The 19,142-nt window shown below is 33.6% G+C and overlaps 1 protein-coding gene across 7 annotated transcripts in view; it reads left to right on the forward strand.

Annotated features, from left to right (window-relative positions):
• The window catches only part of AGFG1 (ArfGAP with FG repeats 1), a 71,860-nt gene extending 54,921 nt beyond the window's left edge, over positions 1-16,939 (forward strand). For 4 of the 7 annotated variants that reach the window (XM_081242462.1, XM_081242466.1, XM_081242467.1 and 1 more), the window contains 6 exons: positions 839-1,019; positions 3,469-3,548; positions 3,762-3,854; positions 10,376-10,534; positions 11,411-11,502; positions 12,238-16,939. In XM_081242462.1, the coding sequence (XP_081098588.1) occupies positions 839-1,019; positions 3,469-3,548; positions 3,762-3,854; positions 10,376-10,534; positions 11,411-11,502; positions 12,238-12,297 (665 nt within the window). In that variant the 3' untranslated portion in view covers positions 12,298-16,939. The remainder of the gene's footprint in view (positions 1-838; positions 1,020-3,468; positions 3,549-3,761; positions 3,855-10,375; positions 10,535-11,410; positions 11,503-12,237) is intronic. The other 3 variants (XM_081242468.1, XM_081242464.1, XM_081242463.1) reach the window with 2 other exon arrangements.
• Positions 16,940-19,142: the final 2,203 nt, after the last annotated feature.

Consider the following 19,142-nt stretch of genomic DNA (forward strand, 5'->3'; position numbering starts at 1 on the left):
ATGCTTTATTGTTCTAAGGCCATAAAGGGCCAAGAAATCCTATTAATAGAGATGACTAGAGGATTATTTGGTAGTTTCTGTGATATATTTGTTTACTATGTTCTATTAATATTTTTGTATTTATTAAAAAAAACAAGATATTTACAGTGTATTTTATACCTAGTTTTGGTCTTAAGGCTAGTATTTTTGCCTCTCTAAGTGCATAGTGTAGTGGAGGAACAGCAGGGGTCTACTTTCAGACTGGATTCTGCATCCTGATCTCTGAGCCTGATTTTTCATCTACCCTCCGAAATGAGGGCAATAGTAATAGCATTGAACTTAACAAGTTGTATTATATGTGTTATTGCATGGGAGGCATTTAGAACAGTGCCTGGCACATCATGAGTGCTCTGTGAATGTTTTCTTTTACTACTATCTCTAATTTTTTCATGAACAACCCTGGGAAAATGATATTATTAATAGACTTCATATAGTTCAAGCATTTTTATGAGTGTATATGTTCACTTGAATGAGATGTCTCCGTCTTGCAGATTTAATGTAGCACTTTGAGAATTTCTTCTTTATGTGTAATCTAGACATGTTATTGGTACTGGGTCTTAGTTTTTGTTACAGAAACAGTATGTTGTCTTTATCAGAGTGGTATGTATAGCACTAATCTTGTCCAATATTTTCTGTATTATTTATCGGATAAGACTCTAGAATCATGTCCATTTATTTGCTAAGCTCCAGATCGGTTTTGAATTTACATATGTTTCATGGCAAATGTGGTTGTAAGTTGAAAGTGTAAGTTAAGCATCAGTTAAAATTTTTGATGTAATATGTTTTTGTTTGTTCACAGGTGGTGATCAGGGTAGTGGGTTTGGGACCACAGGTAAAGCTCCTGTTGGTTCTGTGGTTTCAGTTCCCAGTCAGTCAAGTGCATCTTCAGACAAGTATGCAGCCCTAGCAGAACTGGACAGCGTTTTCAGCTCCGCGGCCACCTCCAGTAACGCATATTCTTCCACAAGTAATGCTAGCAGGTAGCTTGTCTTAGTCTGTGTTCCTGCTTTGTGTTTTATCTTTTAAACTTATTTTCACCTCTGAATAATAATGCTGTTAAGTAATGACCATTTGGGGCTTAAAGATTTGTGAATATTTTTGTAAGTTTGAGGAAACTGTGTTTAAATTTTCTAATTAAAATATAATCCTTGAGTTAAATGCCATAGTTTTATTTTTTTATTTAATCGAAGGCTTTGTTACTTTTTTCCCTTGAACACTAAAATGTAATTTAGAGTATATACACATCTTGAAATAGATAGTCATACACAAATTTAATTGTACTCAGCAGAGAATCCATTTACAGAATTATTTGCTTTTAATGTACAGTTCTCAGTCATGAAGATTAAACACTGAAAGTAGCATGTTATAGCCTTCGTTGTAAATAAGCAGTTTTAGAAATGTTTGCACCAGAACCCAAGACCAATTCTGTATCTCTTTTGTCATACTGGTATTTATAAATAGACATACGTGTTACTGTGTTCAGATATATCTGGTGTAAGAAATTCTTGGCAGCAGAAAGTCTACTGCATTTTAACAGTGTTCGGTCTTTAAAAACTCTTCTAGTTTTGACTTTTTCATCTTTGGGTCAAGGAAGCAGACCTAGAAGTACAGGTGACTTACCTGTACAGTGTCTTACCCATCTCTTAGTTTTCCATTCCTGCAGGTTGTCTCTTCTTTTTTGTTATTCGAGTAGCTTTTTATTTCCCTTTAGCACCTTTTCCAGAGAGAAATGGTAGGATTGTAACATTAACTAGTTTGGCTCACTCTTCAGTAACGAATTTTCTGTATGGCAGATGGAAAAAATTGAATCCAAAGAATAAAATTCAGAGTATTTATATATTTTTTGCTTTATTAATGTTGTCTACATTACACGTATGTAATAGTGGACTATAGCAAGGTGGTCGTAAAGTCTGGAAACATAGGTATATGTAATGAAATGGTTTATTGGTATTACATTATAATCATAAGTGGTCCCCATAGTGTAACCCATGGAATGTTTGAAGTACCTGAGACCCATTCAAAAGGTCTGTGAGGTTAAAACCTAAATTCATAATAATTCTGAGGGGTTATTTGTGTTTTCAGTAATTGACATTTGTATTGATGGTGCAAAAACTATGATAGGTAAAACTTCCTGGTGCCTTAGCATTGATTTACAGCTTTGGCACCAAGCCGTACAAATAGTCATCTAATAGTCATTATATTCCTTATCACCACACATTCAGTTTTACTTAGGAATATTTTTGATGCAGTTTTTATTATGAATATGCTGTATGAAGCAGTAAAGGAATTTAAGTCTTGACCTTTAAATATGTCTTCTTAATTTTCTGTGTGTTGAAGTAAGGTATGCATCAGGTAGTTCTGCTATATAGTGAAATATAAAGCTGTCTTGAGTAAAATCAATTTGTGTGGTTGTTTGAGTTGTGGAATGAACCGGCCACTTGTTTTATGGAACACCATTTTTCCTTGAAAGTATGATTGATAGGCAAACCATGGTTATTCAGATTTCGATATTTGGTAGATATTTTCTCAAAAATGAAATTTTAAGTCTGTCACTTTAAGGAAAATAACTACTTAAAATACATACTCTCAAGCAAATAGTAGAATTTTGGAAAATTTAGGGGCCACCGTGGGCTTAAAATTAAGCTTCCCATTACTTTTCTGATGAGATGGATGGTGACATTAATGATTGTAATTTTTTTTTATTTTGCATAGGGAAATATGTTGACATTTTGAAGATTGGCATCAAGTATTTTCCAAATGATACAAAGTTAGTAAAATATTCATTTAAAGTATAAGATAGACTAGTGGATGTTACTTTACATAAAAGTCCATTGATATGGTTTTAAATTCCATATTGCAACTAACCTTTAGGAAACTATCCCTGGCATTTTTTGTATGATGTCAAGGAAAATATCCACAGTTATCTGGAAAAGGTGTTAAAATTCTCTTGTTTTGTTCAACTATGTTACCATTTGAGGCCAGTTTTTCTTCATATGCATCAGCCTAAACAACATATCACAACAGATTGATCATATATTAAGCCAGCCATTAAAGAGATTTGTAAAAATATGAAACAGTGTTACTCTTCTCATTAGGTTCCTTTTGTTTTAGAAAATATAGTTACTTATGAAAATGCTACTTAGCTTAGCATGTAAGGGCTTTATTGTTATTTTTAAATGAATAAAATTATTTAAATTTGTTTTAATTGATGTACAATATATATTGGTAAATATAGCAACTTAAAGTTCTTTGGGGTTCTCAATAATTTTTTAGAATGTGAATGAGTTCTGAGACTTAAAGTTTGAGAACTGATGTGATACATGATATGTTCAATATTATTTGTTCCATATTTTATGGCAACCTTGTAGAGAGATTACCGTTGCTTTTTTTTCCCCTCAAAACATGAACTCTTTCAATACTTGTTTTCAGTAATGTTTTTGGAACAGTGCCAGTGGGTGCTTCTGCACAGACACAGCCTGCTTCTTCAAGTGTGCCTGCTCCATTTGGAGGTACGTGTTTCTGGTATATATATACTGGTTTTTATAAGAAACCCTAATATATATTGTATCGCATTTTCTTAGGGATACCAGAAGACAGTCAAAGCACCAGTTTATTATCAGAAAGCTCTAGTTTTCTGTCTTCATAAATATATGAACAAATACTTTAAATAATTGAATACAAATGCATTAGGATTTTATAGTGTATTTTATAATTTTTTAAAGCTACACCTTCCACAAATCCATTTGTTGCTGCTGCTGGTCCTTCTGTGGCATCTTCTACAAATCCATTTCAGACCAATGCCAGAGGAGCAACAGGTAAGAAATAAATATAAATTATAGAACAGTAAGTTTTGGAAAAAGTATATATTGCAAAGACACCATGTGAAGAACATCAGAAAATAAGGTTCCTTTCTTACTGAAGTGACTGTAAAGTGGATTAGTTTTGTCCATAAAGACATATATTAGCTGAAAGTTTATAAAATCCTTGAATTTAATATTTGAAAATGGACCAGAGAAGTTATCTAGCACCCACCACTCAAAGCTTTCGCTTTTCAGGTGTGGAAGCCCAAGCGTGGAGATGAGAGTTAAAGCCTTAAAGTGCACAGCCAATATATGACAGAGATGGTACTTGAACGTTGTAATTCTGACTTATTTGTTGGTCTGGTTTCACAATTATTGGTTATAACTCAATCTTAATAGAAAAAATGTGTAAGTTTTTTTGCTTTTTTCCTTTTCATGGGATTGCAAGGAATAGATGGGTATTATTACATGAGATCTTAAAAATGAGGTCTTTTTCTAGTACATATTTCTTTTAGGTGTTCACATTTTTTTAGGTTGTGGGAAACTGGTTTAATTTGTGGTATAACACTTGAATATTTTCCGGTAATTTTTTAAAAATCCTCTTTATTGCTCCCCCTTTATTTGGTACATATTTCTTGTATTGTACCTCTTTGATTTTTGTCTTATTACCCTGAACACCAGAGTTATTTGCCAGTACCTTGGAATATTAGCAAGTGCATGTGGTATGGCCCAATACCCATTAAACTGAATTTGTCAGTTCTGTTTTTAGATTTAGATAGTTTTAGAACTAAACTTTGAACTTCAGTTATAGCCTTTGTTGATGTGATATTTTGAGGGATTAAGGTGTTTGTTACATCACAATAAATTTGCACCATTAAGAATTGGCAATTACTAGCATATCTTTTTGTCATTGGCAAGGTTGAGAATATGTGATATTGGGAGTTTGAACCATAACTTTCCTTTTCATATAAATGTCTTCAGTCATAATCTGCTGATATCTCACATAGTAGATGTTTAATAACTATTTGAATTTTGTACATAATTTGATTTTTAAAATGGTTTATTTTAATTCAAATATACATAATCAGTGATTGTTTCAAATTTCTGTTGTGTTTTGGACAAAATATTTATACATCACTTGTGATATATGTAGTATTTCTGTTTCTAAGCATATTTTTTTGACTTCGTGGAATGAATTTATAACATGTCTCATGACACAGGGTTTTCTACATTTTCTCATTTAGTCCTCTTAACTCTCATCAAATAAATGTTTTAATCACTCTTTGACATCTGAGGTAACTGAGGCTCAGAAAAGTTAAGTGCGTATATTTTGGGTACAGCCAGATTTGCGTTCAAATCCTGACTTAGGTTTACTTGCTAGGTAATCCTAAAAATGCTTTCTGTATATTATTTTTTTAATGAATGGAGGAAAAGTGATAGGAAGGTATATTATTTGCAAGATACCGTTGAGATGTTTATAGCTATTATAACCCCATTTGACAACTGAAGGATGGAAACTCAAGTTATACCTTGACCAAGGTTATGTTGATGTAACTCCTCAGAACCTTATTGTTGTCCTTTTCTGTAAAATGTGAACACTATTCTCTGGCAGGGATGTTGTGAGAATTAGGTTATGTAAATCACCATGCATGGTCATTGCATTATTGTGTATACTTGGTAAATCATTCCTATTATTTTCCTTTCATGACTGTACCTCCAGACTGGTTCTGTTATTAGAGCTAAGGGCCCACCCCCCCACCCCAATTATTTGGAGTATGAAAGTCCTTTAAAGTTAAGGTTCTACATGGGATGTGAAATAATATAAAGTGTACAAAGTATGTTCAGATGATATAAAGTAATTTTAATATTAGCCTAAGCAAAATTTATTGAAAGGTAAACTACTATGTCCACAAATTTTTATTTCAAGGTCAAAAATTTTTTCCCCTTATAAACCATTTTGATTTATCACATTGATCATCTTTACTAGGTTATTATTGAATTGACTAAGTCAAAGTAAATGTTAACTATATAACATGTTTCTGCTGAAGCTGAAATATAAACAACACTTTGACAAATACACTGTGCTTAGGTATTTCTAGTGTTTTTATTACCATCAAAATTAATATTAGTTCTTTAGGAAATATTTTGTGTTCTTCTCAAATATATTAGTATTGTTAAATTCCATTTGAGGTAGCTTTTGAAAGAGGGTATTGATAATAGTTCAGTGTGAACTGTTTAAAAAGTTTTACTGACGTATTTCATTCTTAAAATGAACATTTTAATAATAACTTTTTTCCTGCATTTACAAAGCTTTTGGGCTTTCTTTTACCATGTTATATAGAAACCTTCAGTAGACTAGCCAATGTGGCCTAAGACCTTCTTTATTTTAGGATTCTATAATATTTAGCATTCTTTTTCCAGAGCACTTGAGCCCTTAAATCTAATTAATAAAGTTAATATAATTTTCAGTTATTAGAAAATTCTCTTATAACTCTTAAATCTCTCCTTTGTCCCTGAATGAGTACCTTTATTTTCTAACATTCATTTAATGAAAAAATGATTTAAAAAGATTCCCCCCCCCAACCTTAAGGGTCCAAAATTAATCAATGACTAATCTAGTGTTAGTACCCAGAGTGCTTCTAAACCAGCACTGTTTCCACTGGTTCTGCTCATTCCACTCATAGGAAAGTAAATGAAACATATATCTGTACAAAAACTTGTATACAGATGTTCACAGCAGCATTATTCCTAATCGCCAAAAAGTGGAAACAACCCAGGTGTCCATCCACTGATGAATAAATAAACCAAACGTGGTATAGCCGTACAGTGGAATTTGTTTGATAATAAAAAGTAATGACGTGTACTGATACATGGTACAACATGGATGAACCTAGAAAACATTAGGCTAAACAAAGGAAGTTAGTCACAGAGTGACATATAATGTATGATTCAATTTATAATCTGTCCAGAATGGGCAAATCCATAGAAAGTAGGTGGGGCAAAATGGAGAGCTGATAGGTATGGAATTTCTTTTAGTGAGGAGGGTATGAAATGTTCTAAAATTAGATTGTGATGATGGTTGTACACCTGGTGAATATGTTAAAAAAGAACACTGAATTCTACTCTTTAAGTGGACAAATTGTATGATATGTGAATTATATATCAAAAAGCTTGTTAAAACAAGTCTAAAATATTTTTATAGCAGCCCAGGACTAGGCATCATTGTTGCAGATTGAGGTACAGAAATTAATACTGGTTAACAATCACTGTTGACTAAAAGTCAGTTTTTGCCAAAGCCTATTTTGTAGAACATGTGTCCTGAGATGGTGTTATCAGTGCTTCATGGAAAGGGATTCTATGCCCAGATATATATGGGAAATGCTGAGTTAAACAAAATTTAACCAGTATTATTAATGCGGTATTTCTCAGAGCTTATAAAGTACTCTAAGAAAAGAGATAAACATAAAGTGACCAAATTTGTTTCAGAACCCTTCCCCCTCAAGCAACCTTTTGTTGAATTTAGAACATGCTGTGAACATCTTTTTAAGTTAGCAAGAAAAAATAACACTCCTTGGATATTTACCCTGTAGCACTTTTAATCACAGCAGCTTTGTAAAGTAGATACGTATTATGTTATGTCCCTCCACCCCCTGTTTGCAAATGAGGAAACTGAGGCTTAAAGAAGTTGTGGTATCCTGTAATTAGAAAACTACAGAACCAAGACAGAACCACTCTAATCTCTCAATCGCCTTGTTTCCCCAAATTTAGTTGATGTTAAGTATGTTAATTTAAAATTCATGGCCATATATTTTAGAAACAACCCCACTCCAGATGGTTATAACAGCGGTTCTGGTACTTAACAACCTAAATTTGTTTTTTGTTAATTACATTTATTTATACGTAACCTGTCTGACCTCAGTCATGCCAGGTAAGATCTGCACAAGGTGTATTTTTCTTTTCTCTCTCTTTTTAGCCGTCATATTTTAAACTGAAAGTGCTGCTCGCCTTTCTAATGAACTACATTGAATAATTTTCCCTGAGTAATATTTAATTAGTTCACTTGAGTTATCATTAGGCTTTCTAGTTAATGTATGGAGTCATAAATAAAACAATCAAACATTATTCAAGTGCTTTCTCCAAGATTTGAGTTTTTATTTTATTATTTTTATTTTTTTAGATTTAGTCGACTTTTTAGATGCTAAAGGTAGATGCTAGATCATTTTAGATGATCCTATGAATAGCATTTTTGGGTGTAAGTGGTGAGGCCTAGAAAGTCTTTTTATGGATATTATTGTATCTTCACATGAAAAAAATGTTATTTGTTTAAAAGATGGATTCTGTAAATGCTTCTTCATTTGATATTTGTTTTTCTGGTATTATTCTAATCTCCCCTTTATTTCAAACAGTGTGAATACTACTGTCATGAATATAGTTAAAATAAAAAGACTCCATTGGATGTGTCTTTATTATGTATGCTTATGCTACCTACTTTGTAACAGTATATTCTAATTTTAGAACATTTTAATGAAACAAATTTACTTTTATTTTGCCAGTAGTTATTCATAAGTTAATTGACATTGGTCTCTTTATGGCTTTCCATAAGGCCTTTCTGGAGCAATGCATTCTCAAGTGTTTCCTCACGCTCATTTTGGTAGGTGGCCACAACTAATATCTAGATTTGTGTGGCAATTTGTCTACCTGCTTGTGGAAGCTTCTGCTGGTGTTCTGGATCCCTGCATGTGGAATTAAGTTTTTTCCATGTTTTAAAATGGAGTGGTCATGGATGTGTGGCATTGGGAATACATTATATTTAAAGTTACATGAAAATCTTCTGTGGCGTTCTAATACTGAAAAGCATATTGCTTACCTCCATGGTCACATTAGAATGTTAATACTTTTCTCAATTATTTTTCTTAAGTTTGAATTCATAGTACTTTGAGTGACACACCTTTTCGATGTACCAAACCATTTTACCACATTATTCCATGGAGTTTGGTTTTGCTTAACTGTATCCAACTTATGCTTTATACTGCTTTCTTAAAAAGTGATTTGTCAAAGTTATGTCAGTGCATTGTTGTCTGTTCTGAAACCCTCCTGTTTCCCTTGCAGTGTGCTTATTATTCTTTAATTCACTTGCTTCCCAGTGGCTTAGTTCCCCTTTTTCTTATCAATAATAAAAAGTAATATTTAAATTGGAAAATCTAATTAGGTTCATTGCGGAGAATTGCACTGTTGTAAAAATTAGGATTATGAGAATTACTTTGGGCAACATCCGTAACATGATTTTTAGGGTTTTTTTTAATAAAAGATAATTCTGTGTAGCACTTTAGTATTAATTTCTTGTGCCTTAAATCAGCAATCAAGTTGGTAATTTTTTCTTAAAATCAGGAAATTCAGTGAATTATGTTTTTTGATAGCATCATGCTGAAAATATTTCACTATGTAATTACTAGTGTTCTGTATTAAAAGCACCATTATTGGCTCTTATTTCACTTAGGCTTTTCCTACAACGTATAGTTGGAAGATTCTACTTTGAATCTTTACTAGCAAAAAGTAATATACTGTTCTGCTACTATGTGTGTTTATATAAATAATATAATAATATGATAATGTAATAATGTGAATTAGTTCATAAGTAATTCGTAAATGGGGGGAGTGATGGCAGCATACCATGTATATATATAGCTGTAGTTCACACACGAATTTCCCCAACTTGTGAATGAATGCTTTATTCCATCAAGTTATAGTGGCTAGACATGGCAAGCCATGGAGAAGTTATTGGACACAGTGTCATTCACCTTACATTCTTTGTCTCTTGTAAGAATGCTTATTATTTCACTTTCTGTTCAAGTTTTATGTACTCTGCCCCAGTTTCTATAACTTATCAGTCCTAACCTAACCTTCCTTATACCCCTTATCCAAAGCAGTGTTCATTTACTTTCCAAAAAGGAATGGGAGTCCATAAGTTTTCAGTTTAATTGTGTTAGTGTTTTTATTAGGACCGCCCCCGCCCCACCCCTTTTTTTGCCTTGGGTTAGAAAGCTGCATAGGTTTTGAGTGGCCTGCCTGTGACCCCATTTCTCCTGTAAGTTTTATTTATAGTGAACTATTTTGCAGAGGTTTTAAATGTTTTTCCAGGAACACATATATTACATTATAGCAGACGATTCACTGGATACAATTAAATGTTTGACTATTTTACTGCATATAGCAAAACAAAACTTAAAAATGTATATACTAGTATACATGTGAATTGCATGATGATGGACTTTAAAAAGTAGACTGCTGTTTAGACTCAAACTGTATATAATTACTCTGAGAAGTCTTTATTAGTTTCATTCTGGTCATTGGTTTCAGAACAAATATAGATTATGTTAAACTGGAGCTAAAACTTACTATTAAGTTTGTTGGGAGTTTTGGAATTTAAAATACATCATACTGTTTTTAAGGTAAATGATGTCTGATTCATAATGTTGAGTATGCGTATACGAAAACCTACCCTTCGTAAGTGACCAGCCTTTCTTTTCTCCTGCTAGCAGCGACCTTCGGCACGGCATCCATGAGCATGCCTGCGGGGTTTGGGACTCCCACGCCCTACAGTCTTCCCACCAGCTTTAGTGGCAGCTTCCAGCAGCCGGCCTTCCCAGCCCAAGCAGCTTTCCCTCAGCAGACAGCCTTTTCTCAACAGCCCAATGGTAAGATCTAACATTTGGCTAGCTGTAGGTCCACTGCAGGTGTCCTTTATGTATCATAATATGAATGTTTGGACAAAAAGACTTATCTAGAGAATGCTGTAGCATTATCTGCTGAATGTTTACTACACAAATATAGAAGCCTTTGGTGATTTGGGCCACAGAAAATTGAGTGATTTGGTAGTTTTTGTGACCAGATTATAGGTTTAGGAGAAATCAGGGACTAAAGAGTACCTCTTCTTTCTCAGAATCTCCAGTGTCTTTCTTATCTTCTGTGTTCTAATATGCCTCTTGATTTTAAAAGGAAACTTTATAGACCTAGAGTGTTTTTGTTTGTTTTGCATTGGAGAACTGTTTCTGTTCCATTTTGTGTACGTTTTTTGTTGTTGTTGTTTTGGGGGTTTTTTGGTGACATAAACTCATTTTCTAAATAGGTGACTGTGTCGTGGTTGGAGTTTGTTACTTGTTTTCAGGAAGATTCACTAGAGACCAGTTTTTGTTTCTGGGGTTTTTTTTGTTTGTTTGTTTGTTTGGTGGGGGGGAGCCCATTTCACTCATTTGCTAAAGTTTGAAATACCTGGATCACAGCCCCTCTCAAATAATCACAAGCTTATCTCTTCATTAAATCCTTTGTCAGCAATTCACAGTAGCTGAGACAAACTGGAATTAACTATTTCTGGAGAGTCAACGTAAGCTCTTTAAGACATGCTAGTGGAAGTTTAACTGCTATTTAAAAGAGCATGAGACTCAACAGTTTAACATTGATTTTTTAAATTATTTTTGCTCTGGTAGGAATTTTTCTGAAACTCATTATGAAACTTTATAAGCATCAGATTGTCTCAAAGGTATGGTTATAATTGGTGGGTTTTTTTAAACAAGGTGCAGGTTTTGCAGCATTTGGACAAACAAAGCCAGTGGTAACCCCTTTTGGTCAAGTTGCAGCTGCTGGAGTATCTAGTAATCCTTTTATGGTAAGTGAGATGCAATTTTAAGCACTTTATAAGTTGTTGCATTGTTTTCAAATTGGGAAAAGCAGGATGTGATTCCTCCTAGATGCTCTTTGGTATTCTGCAAGATTATACAAATCGAGAAATTCCTTTTTAAGAAAACACATTAAAGGGGGGGAGTGGCGGGCTGGGGGTGTGGTGTGATGAATTGGTTGGGAGATTGGGATTGACATGTACACACTAATATGTATAAAATGGATAACTAATAAGAACCTGCTGTATAAAAAAATAAAATTCAAAAAAATACCCCAGAAAACACATTAATCAGTTGCAAATCAAAGCACTGACAGTAAATAAGCTATTTTAGACATGAAACTTGTCTGCTTTCTTGTCAAAATAATGCTTTATGAGAAGCTGTAGATTTAGTGAACAATGTGAAAAAGGAATCCTGGAGTCAGGTTTGGTTTGAATCATAAATGCATTTTTTTAGGGCCAGGTCCCTTCTTAGAATCTATTGTGAGAATTATATGAAATAATGGATATAAGAGGCACAACACAGTGCCTGATAACCTATCGCTTTATTACAGTATATTGCTAATAACAATAATGAATAAATATGATTGCCAATAATTATGAAATAATTCCTAATCTAAATACTATTTAATTAAATCTAGTTTAATTAAATAACATTAAATATTTTCATATTTTCTCCACACACTCTTTATTTGTTTATTTATTTTGTCTTATGTTTTCCTTTAGACCGGTGCACCGACAGGACAATTTCCAACAGGAAGCTCATCAACCAATCCTTTCTTATAGCCTTATATAGACACTTTACTGGAACGAACTTTTACATGGTCACATTACATCTCTCTGCCTCTTGCACTGTTGTCTTGTTTCACTGATCCTAGCTTTAAACACAAGAGAAGTCTTTAAAAAGCCTGCATTGTGTATTAAACACCAGGAAATATGTGCAAAACAGAGGGCTCCAGTAACAACTTTTAACCTGTGAATTGGCAAAAAAAGTAGCGGTATCATGTATATTAAAAATTGGCTAATATTAAGTTATTGCAGATACCACATTCATTATGCTGCAGTACTGTACATATTTTTCTTAGAAATTAGCTATTTGTGCATATCAGTATTTGTAACTTTAACACATTGTTATGTGAGAAATGTTACTGGGGAAATAGATCAGCCACTTTTAAGGTGCTGTCATATATCTTGGAATGAATGACCTAAAATCATTTTAACCATTGCTTCTGGAAAGTTACAGAGTCAGAATTGGAAGGTTTTATTCATTCTTGAATTTTTCCTTTCTAAAGAGCTCTTCTATTTATACATGCCTAAATTCTTTAAAAATGTAGAGGGATACCTGTCTGCATAATAAAGCTGGTCATGTTTTGCTACAGTTTGCAGGTGAAAAAAAATAAATACTAGAAAATATGCTATTGTTTTTGTGTTCTTGCTGCAATGCCTTTACCAAAGTGGCCTTACATATCAGTAGTGAATTGAGAACATCTTGAATTCTTAAATTAGAATTTCAGAAGACTTCTAGTGACTAACTTTTATGTCTAAAAGAGAAAATTTTATAAAAAGGCCATGTAGAAAATTTATTAAAACTGCTATGTTCAGGAATATGTCAGTGGTAAAGCATTTAAATGTAGCTTGTTAGATTCACCGTAATCCTTCTGATTTCTTTGCAACTTCTTAATTTTGTGAAAATTTGTATATATGAAGAATTTGCATGTATGTGTATTTACAAATTTTTTAAAGTATCTTGAATTCTCAGACTGCAAAAGGCTTATTTTAACTATTGATTTTTTTGGTTTTTTTTTTTTTAAATACTGTCTTTGAATGTATTGGAAGCAGACATGCATTAACTGTGACATGATTGCACCTCAGTTTTCTTTTCGTTGTTTGGACAAACTGATATTAATAGGACATTTGTTTATGTTCATTTCTAGGGGGAAAGAAACTGGAACCCAGTGTTACCTTAAAGTTATAGAATACTTTGTTTAAAAAGGCAACAATACTAATGTTTAGTTATAGCTTTATGTTAATATTCAAATGAACTTGTTTAAATATTTATATAATGCCTCATTCATCCAGTGATAATCTGTCAATCTCATCAAAACGGAACACAACTGAGAAACTTGTAATAGTTTTTTTTAAAAATGCCTTTGAGCAGCCCATATAAGTCACACTGTCTATATGTTAGAGCTCATGCATTTGTCTTTATGTGAAGTTTTGATTAATAGATTTCCCAGACCAAAAGAGCATATATTGTCAAAGACCAGTTAGTGTAGGGACAGCCAGCCCAGTTTAGAGGGCATCAGTATATTACATCTTCTTCTGATAATTGTCTATTACTGTGACTCTGTGTCATCAAGAAAAGGTGAGGTTACGTATATAAATACATGATACATGTTTGAAAAGTTTTCTTATAATGATTTAAATTGTTTTTAAAGCTTGGTATTAAAAGAGGTGAACATCAGTTTCCTCAAACATTATTTATTCATTTTGAATACCTTTTCGAATGGTGACTACAGGAGTTGTTTTCATACTATATTAAAATCTGTGTAGAGTTCCAGACTTCTTGACACATTGTTGTCCAGTGCATATCTAGCTGAATGTATGGTTATCTGAACTATTTTGATAAGCAAGAAAATTGGGAAATCTCTGCCCCTTTTCTGAGCAGTATGCCTCTTAGAATTAAATGAATGCTGCAAAGGTCTGGGTGTATCTTGGTGTATACTTGAAATGTCTGCATTTTTGGGGTGTCCTTCCAGACCCCTTCTCATGGAGGAAATTCTTAAGAAATGTCTTTGCATTCCTATGTTTTAGATTGTATTGGGTCCCAATCAACTCATGTACAAAGTTATGCTATAAAATTGTAGGCCATTATTCAATTAACCTACCAGGCTTTCCATCTAAGAAACAAGTAAATTAAACAGTTGTTAATAAAATAATTTTAAAGACTATTTTTTTTCTGGGTAAATCTTGAGGTTTGTAATTAAGTGGGAACTCTTGTTGACTTTAAATGAAAACTTGCGAAATTGAAATGCTTAGTGTAAGAAGTGATCCAGATTTGATGTGGATTAAAATCTTCAGTTAAACTTTCATATTCAGATTTGCTTCTGGTTTTGCACAGACCATCAGAATTGTGTTGAGCACTGAAGAGGAGAAAATACTCAGAGGTAGCAAGGATGAAGACTCGAGTTTCCTGATTTACTAGTTGAATCAGGTTTTCTCTCCTGTGTTTGCTGAGGAAAGAAAATTTTCTTTTCTTTTAGGGTGACAAACTTCATTGATAAGTTTAAAGGCATATTTTACTCTCATTTTTGTGAAAATAGAGATTAGGTAATCACTTTCTTCTGTAGAATAATTATTTCTGTAAATTTGAAGAAGCATATCGGTGCTTTCTTTACTTGTGACTTGCCCTGCTCCCAGTACACGTCCTCGTTGGTACAGTTCCTGTAAATTGGTAAAATGGAAGCAGTAACTAACTGGCTGCTTTCCTGTCACAGTACCAGGACTTCTGAAACAGTTTGGTCTCAGGACTATTATTAACTCTTAAGTTATTGAAGATCCCCAAAGAGCTTTTGTTTATGTAACTTATATTGCTCAGAATTTGTTGTATTAGAAACTAATACTGAGATATTTTTAAAACATGTTTATTCATTTAAATATAACGATAATAACCCCATTACATGTTAACATAAATACCGTTTTTGATGACAAATTACTGTTTTCCACAAATGTTATTTAGACCATTGTTTTACATTTTGCACATCTCTTTGCCTAATAGAAGCAGTGGGATTCTCATACTACTTCTGCTTGACAGTTCTTTTTATGTGACATGGCATGTGGGCACTGGAAAACTCCACTGTGCGCTTGTGAAACCATGAGTGAAACAGACATATAACATTTTAGTATTATGAAAACAGTTTTGACCTTGCGTTTTGGGGGGACCCTCAAGGGTCCTGAGACCACACTACACTTTACGTTTGTATTTTCTGGAACAACAGTGTTTAGTTTCAGGGTAAATATACTACTCCCTGAACTTTTAAGTGTTTTTGTTGGCTTGGTGGGAAGAATTGATATTTCATTTGAAACTGTAAACTTTTATTTTTTATTTTTATTTATTTATTTATTTTTTGCGGTACACGGGCCTCTCACTGTTGTGGCCTCTCCCGTTGCGGAGCACAGGCTCCAGACACGCAGGCCCAGCAGCCATGGCTCACGGGCCCAGCCGCTCCGCGGCATGTGGGACCCTCCCAGACCGGGGCACGAACCCGTGTCCCCTGCATTGGCAGGCGGACTCCCAACCACTGCGCCACCAGGGAAGCCCGAAACTGTAAACTTTTAAAACACTGTTTTCTGGGTTTTCTTTTATTTTTATTTGACTGTATTTCAATAATGATGAAAAGAGTGAATAGCTCCTTTTTAAAAGGGATATTACAAGTTCTAACTCCTGGTTATGAGTGTTTATTTAGGAATTATTTACTATTCTGACCACTTGGAAATTGTTTTGGGGGAGTATCAAATAGGTATTTAAAAATTAAAACACCTTGCTAAAGAAAGTTCAAAACGAAGAATAATTTCTTCTCTCTCCTATGCTTATAGTTAACAAAGAATTTTAGCTTTGTTTATGTCTGCGTGTGTGTATATATATATTAAATGAAAATTGGATTTCTCTAACAGAAATCACTACCCTCCAGGAAGTCGGCTACAATTAAAGGAATGTGTTTACTTCTTAAGGAGGTTTGCTATGGTTTTCTCCCCCAGTGTTTTTTTTATACCTTGTCCATTTTTAGAGAGAGCACTTGTTGCTTCTCATTTAAACAGAATGTTTTAAAATTCTTTTGAAGACAGAGTGACTTTGTAGAAGGTAACTTACGGTACATAGTCACCACAGAAAGCTCTGGCTCTGTTGCTGCTGCTGCTGGCATACCACAGAACACGCTGCCATCCCCAGGCCGGCCTGTGCCTTCCTTCTGGGGCCTCCTTGTCCATACATTTGTGCTCCTCTGCTGAACTCATGTTCAGAATGACTCACCTCATGTTTGGCCTCCACTTGTAGTCTCAGACTACATCAGAAAATTAATCTCTAGGGGAGTTTATAAAGATCTATATATTTTTTCAAAAATAATGACTTGAACCTGGTGGTGGTATTACAGAGTGTGGCTTATTAAGCTCTTTCAATGTATCAGAAACTTGCTAAATGCTTTTCGTGTATTATCTCATACAGTCCTTAAAGTGGACTCATACTTTAAGGATGAAAGAAGCAAGGCACAGGCTAATGACAGAGCTTTTGCTCTGGGGAGCAAATATTTTATTGTTGGATTAAAATGCTGTCTACATTTATGTGTAAGTAGATTTTTTACAGAATCTTAGGAAATTCTGATAGAATTGCTTTCTATATCCTATATACCTAATTAAACTTAATCATTTTTAATTTGGGTTCTCTTCATAATTTGCTGAAATCAGTACGGTTTATTCTCTAGGGTTTTATTTAAACTTTACAAGTAAATTAATGGGATAACTAGTGGATCAGGTTTTAAACTAAAGAGACATCTGAAGTATCACAGGGACTCCTATTTTGTGAAACATTTCAACTTTATTGATAAAGTCTGTGCCCTAGACAGTAGTAAAATTTACTTTTGAAAGGATGCTGTTACTAACATTTGTGTTACATTAGCCTGTTGTATTGAATTTATCTTCATTAGTTAAAATTTTTTCTTTGTATATTTTAAAACATGTCATTCATTAAGATTTTTATGTGGTATATTTGAACAAATGAAAATATGACCAAGATGTACTGGTCATATATTGTGCTGGTGAATGCTTTTCTCTTGTGAAAAAGTGCCCTGTTATGTAGTGTTTACTGACCTTTGTGATTATAAATACTCTGACCATGGCCGATTTCACCTACCAATCTGTTATCATTAAATTTGGCGTTAGAAAGAGACACACACCAGTCTTTCTTTGCAGGCCAGCTCCAGCACACAGCACTGATGTGTAATCCCACAACCCAGTTCATTAAATATACTGGGTATTTGGTCATTGTATCCAGTATTTGAAGAACCTTTTGTTTTATGTTGTTAATCCAGAAAACATTTGAACACTCGTTTACTTCTAGAAGTGTACTGGGCACTGAAGTATTTAATCTGGAAAGACCCAAGTATTGTGAATTCTGCTGTTAAAAAGTCCAGTTACTGTGCTAACGTAGAGGTTGCACATTCATGGCATATACTCTGAATTCTGTCTGCAGTTGTGTTTTGTTTGACCGTCACAGTGTTTTAAAAACTCCGATTTTATATAGTTTGAAGGGTATTCACACTCTCAAGGTGGGCACTAGCCTACCACTCACAGTGTTCTGAGCCTCAGACGTTCAGACATGTTCTAAGGCCTTTGAATTGGCAAATCCTGAGTAGACATAAAACGGCTCTTCTTATGCCACCTCTTAACTGTTCTAATTTTGGAGTCAGTCCTGTAGGATTTGAATTTATGATGATACTTTCTGGTGAAGACTCTTTCCAAAAATGTATTTCCTTTCAAACTTGATAACCTCTATGTATTTTGCTTATTTTATGCCAATGGATAAAAATTCAATATAAATTTAACTATATTTTTGAAATCTGTGCTTGTCCAACTCACAGGGCTGTAGAATTTAACGAAAACAGAGTGCAGTGATTCAGGCTTTTGTAACAAGGAAAAGTGATCCTAGATAAAATATTTTAATTGGTGATTCAGATGTCCATTGATTAATTTTGTAATTACAGTTTAGGCAATGAGAGTTAAAACTTAAACTAAATTCTCAACATTTCCCTCAATCTTGAGTGGAGGGACAGAGAAAGCAAACACCCCAAGGAGCCTTCTAATTTTGACTAAATGACTGTTAAGTCAAAGGCAGCAGAGGATTGCGAATTGATGTTATACAGTGTTTCATAGAATGCTGTGGGTACAATCAGGTTTTTTTATATGTTACCATAGAATAATACATATTTATGATGTTTAAAAAGTATGCAATATACAAAGTGAAAAAGTATGTCTCCTTCCTGGGACTTGATTCCCACATCCCAGGGAAATACAGTTTCTTGTGTTTTTGTATAGTCTTTCAGAAATGTTAACATTTATTTTATATACCTCTTTCTCTAAATGCCTCTCACTGTCCTCCCTTGTTTTAAATGTATGGTTTTATAACTTGGTTCTCTTTGTTTAACTTGGTTATTTTTCCGTATATTTCGATGTTCTCGAAATCCATGTTGGTCTAGCTTGGTTTTAAGACAGTATTTTTTGTAATTGGATTTCAGTTACTCTACTACCTATTGAAATTTAAAAGGTAAATAGTGAACTGTTTTTAGTTTTTCACACCCCTAATCTTATTTCCTGGTAGTAGTCACCATTATTTTTTGTATATCCGTCTCAGTTATTCTGTCATTTTTGTTGTTTAAATTATTTTCATTAATCATCACCAGAACCCAGAAGAAAATTTACTTTCCTTAGAATCAATAATTCCACCACCACTACCACCACTCTTCCCTCCCCTCCCCCTAGGGGGAAACTAGTATTTATTTTAGTCTCACTTATTTAATGAGGAAAGATTCAAATTCTTACTTTTTTCTTAAGTAGTATGCTAATTTTTTTTTTTTTTTTTT

This window comes from Mesoplodon bidens (genome assembly GCF_964165515.1).
Source record: "Mesoplodon bidens genome assembly, chromosome: 8".
NCBI classification, from domain to species: Eukaryota; Metazoa; Chordata; class Mammalia; order Artiodactyla; family Ziphiidae; genus Mesoplodon; species Mesoplodon bidens.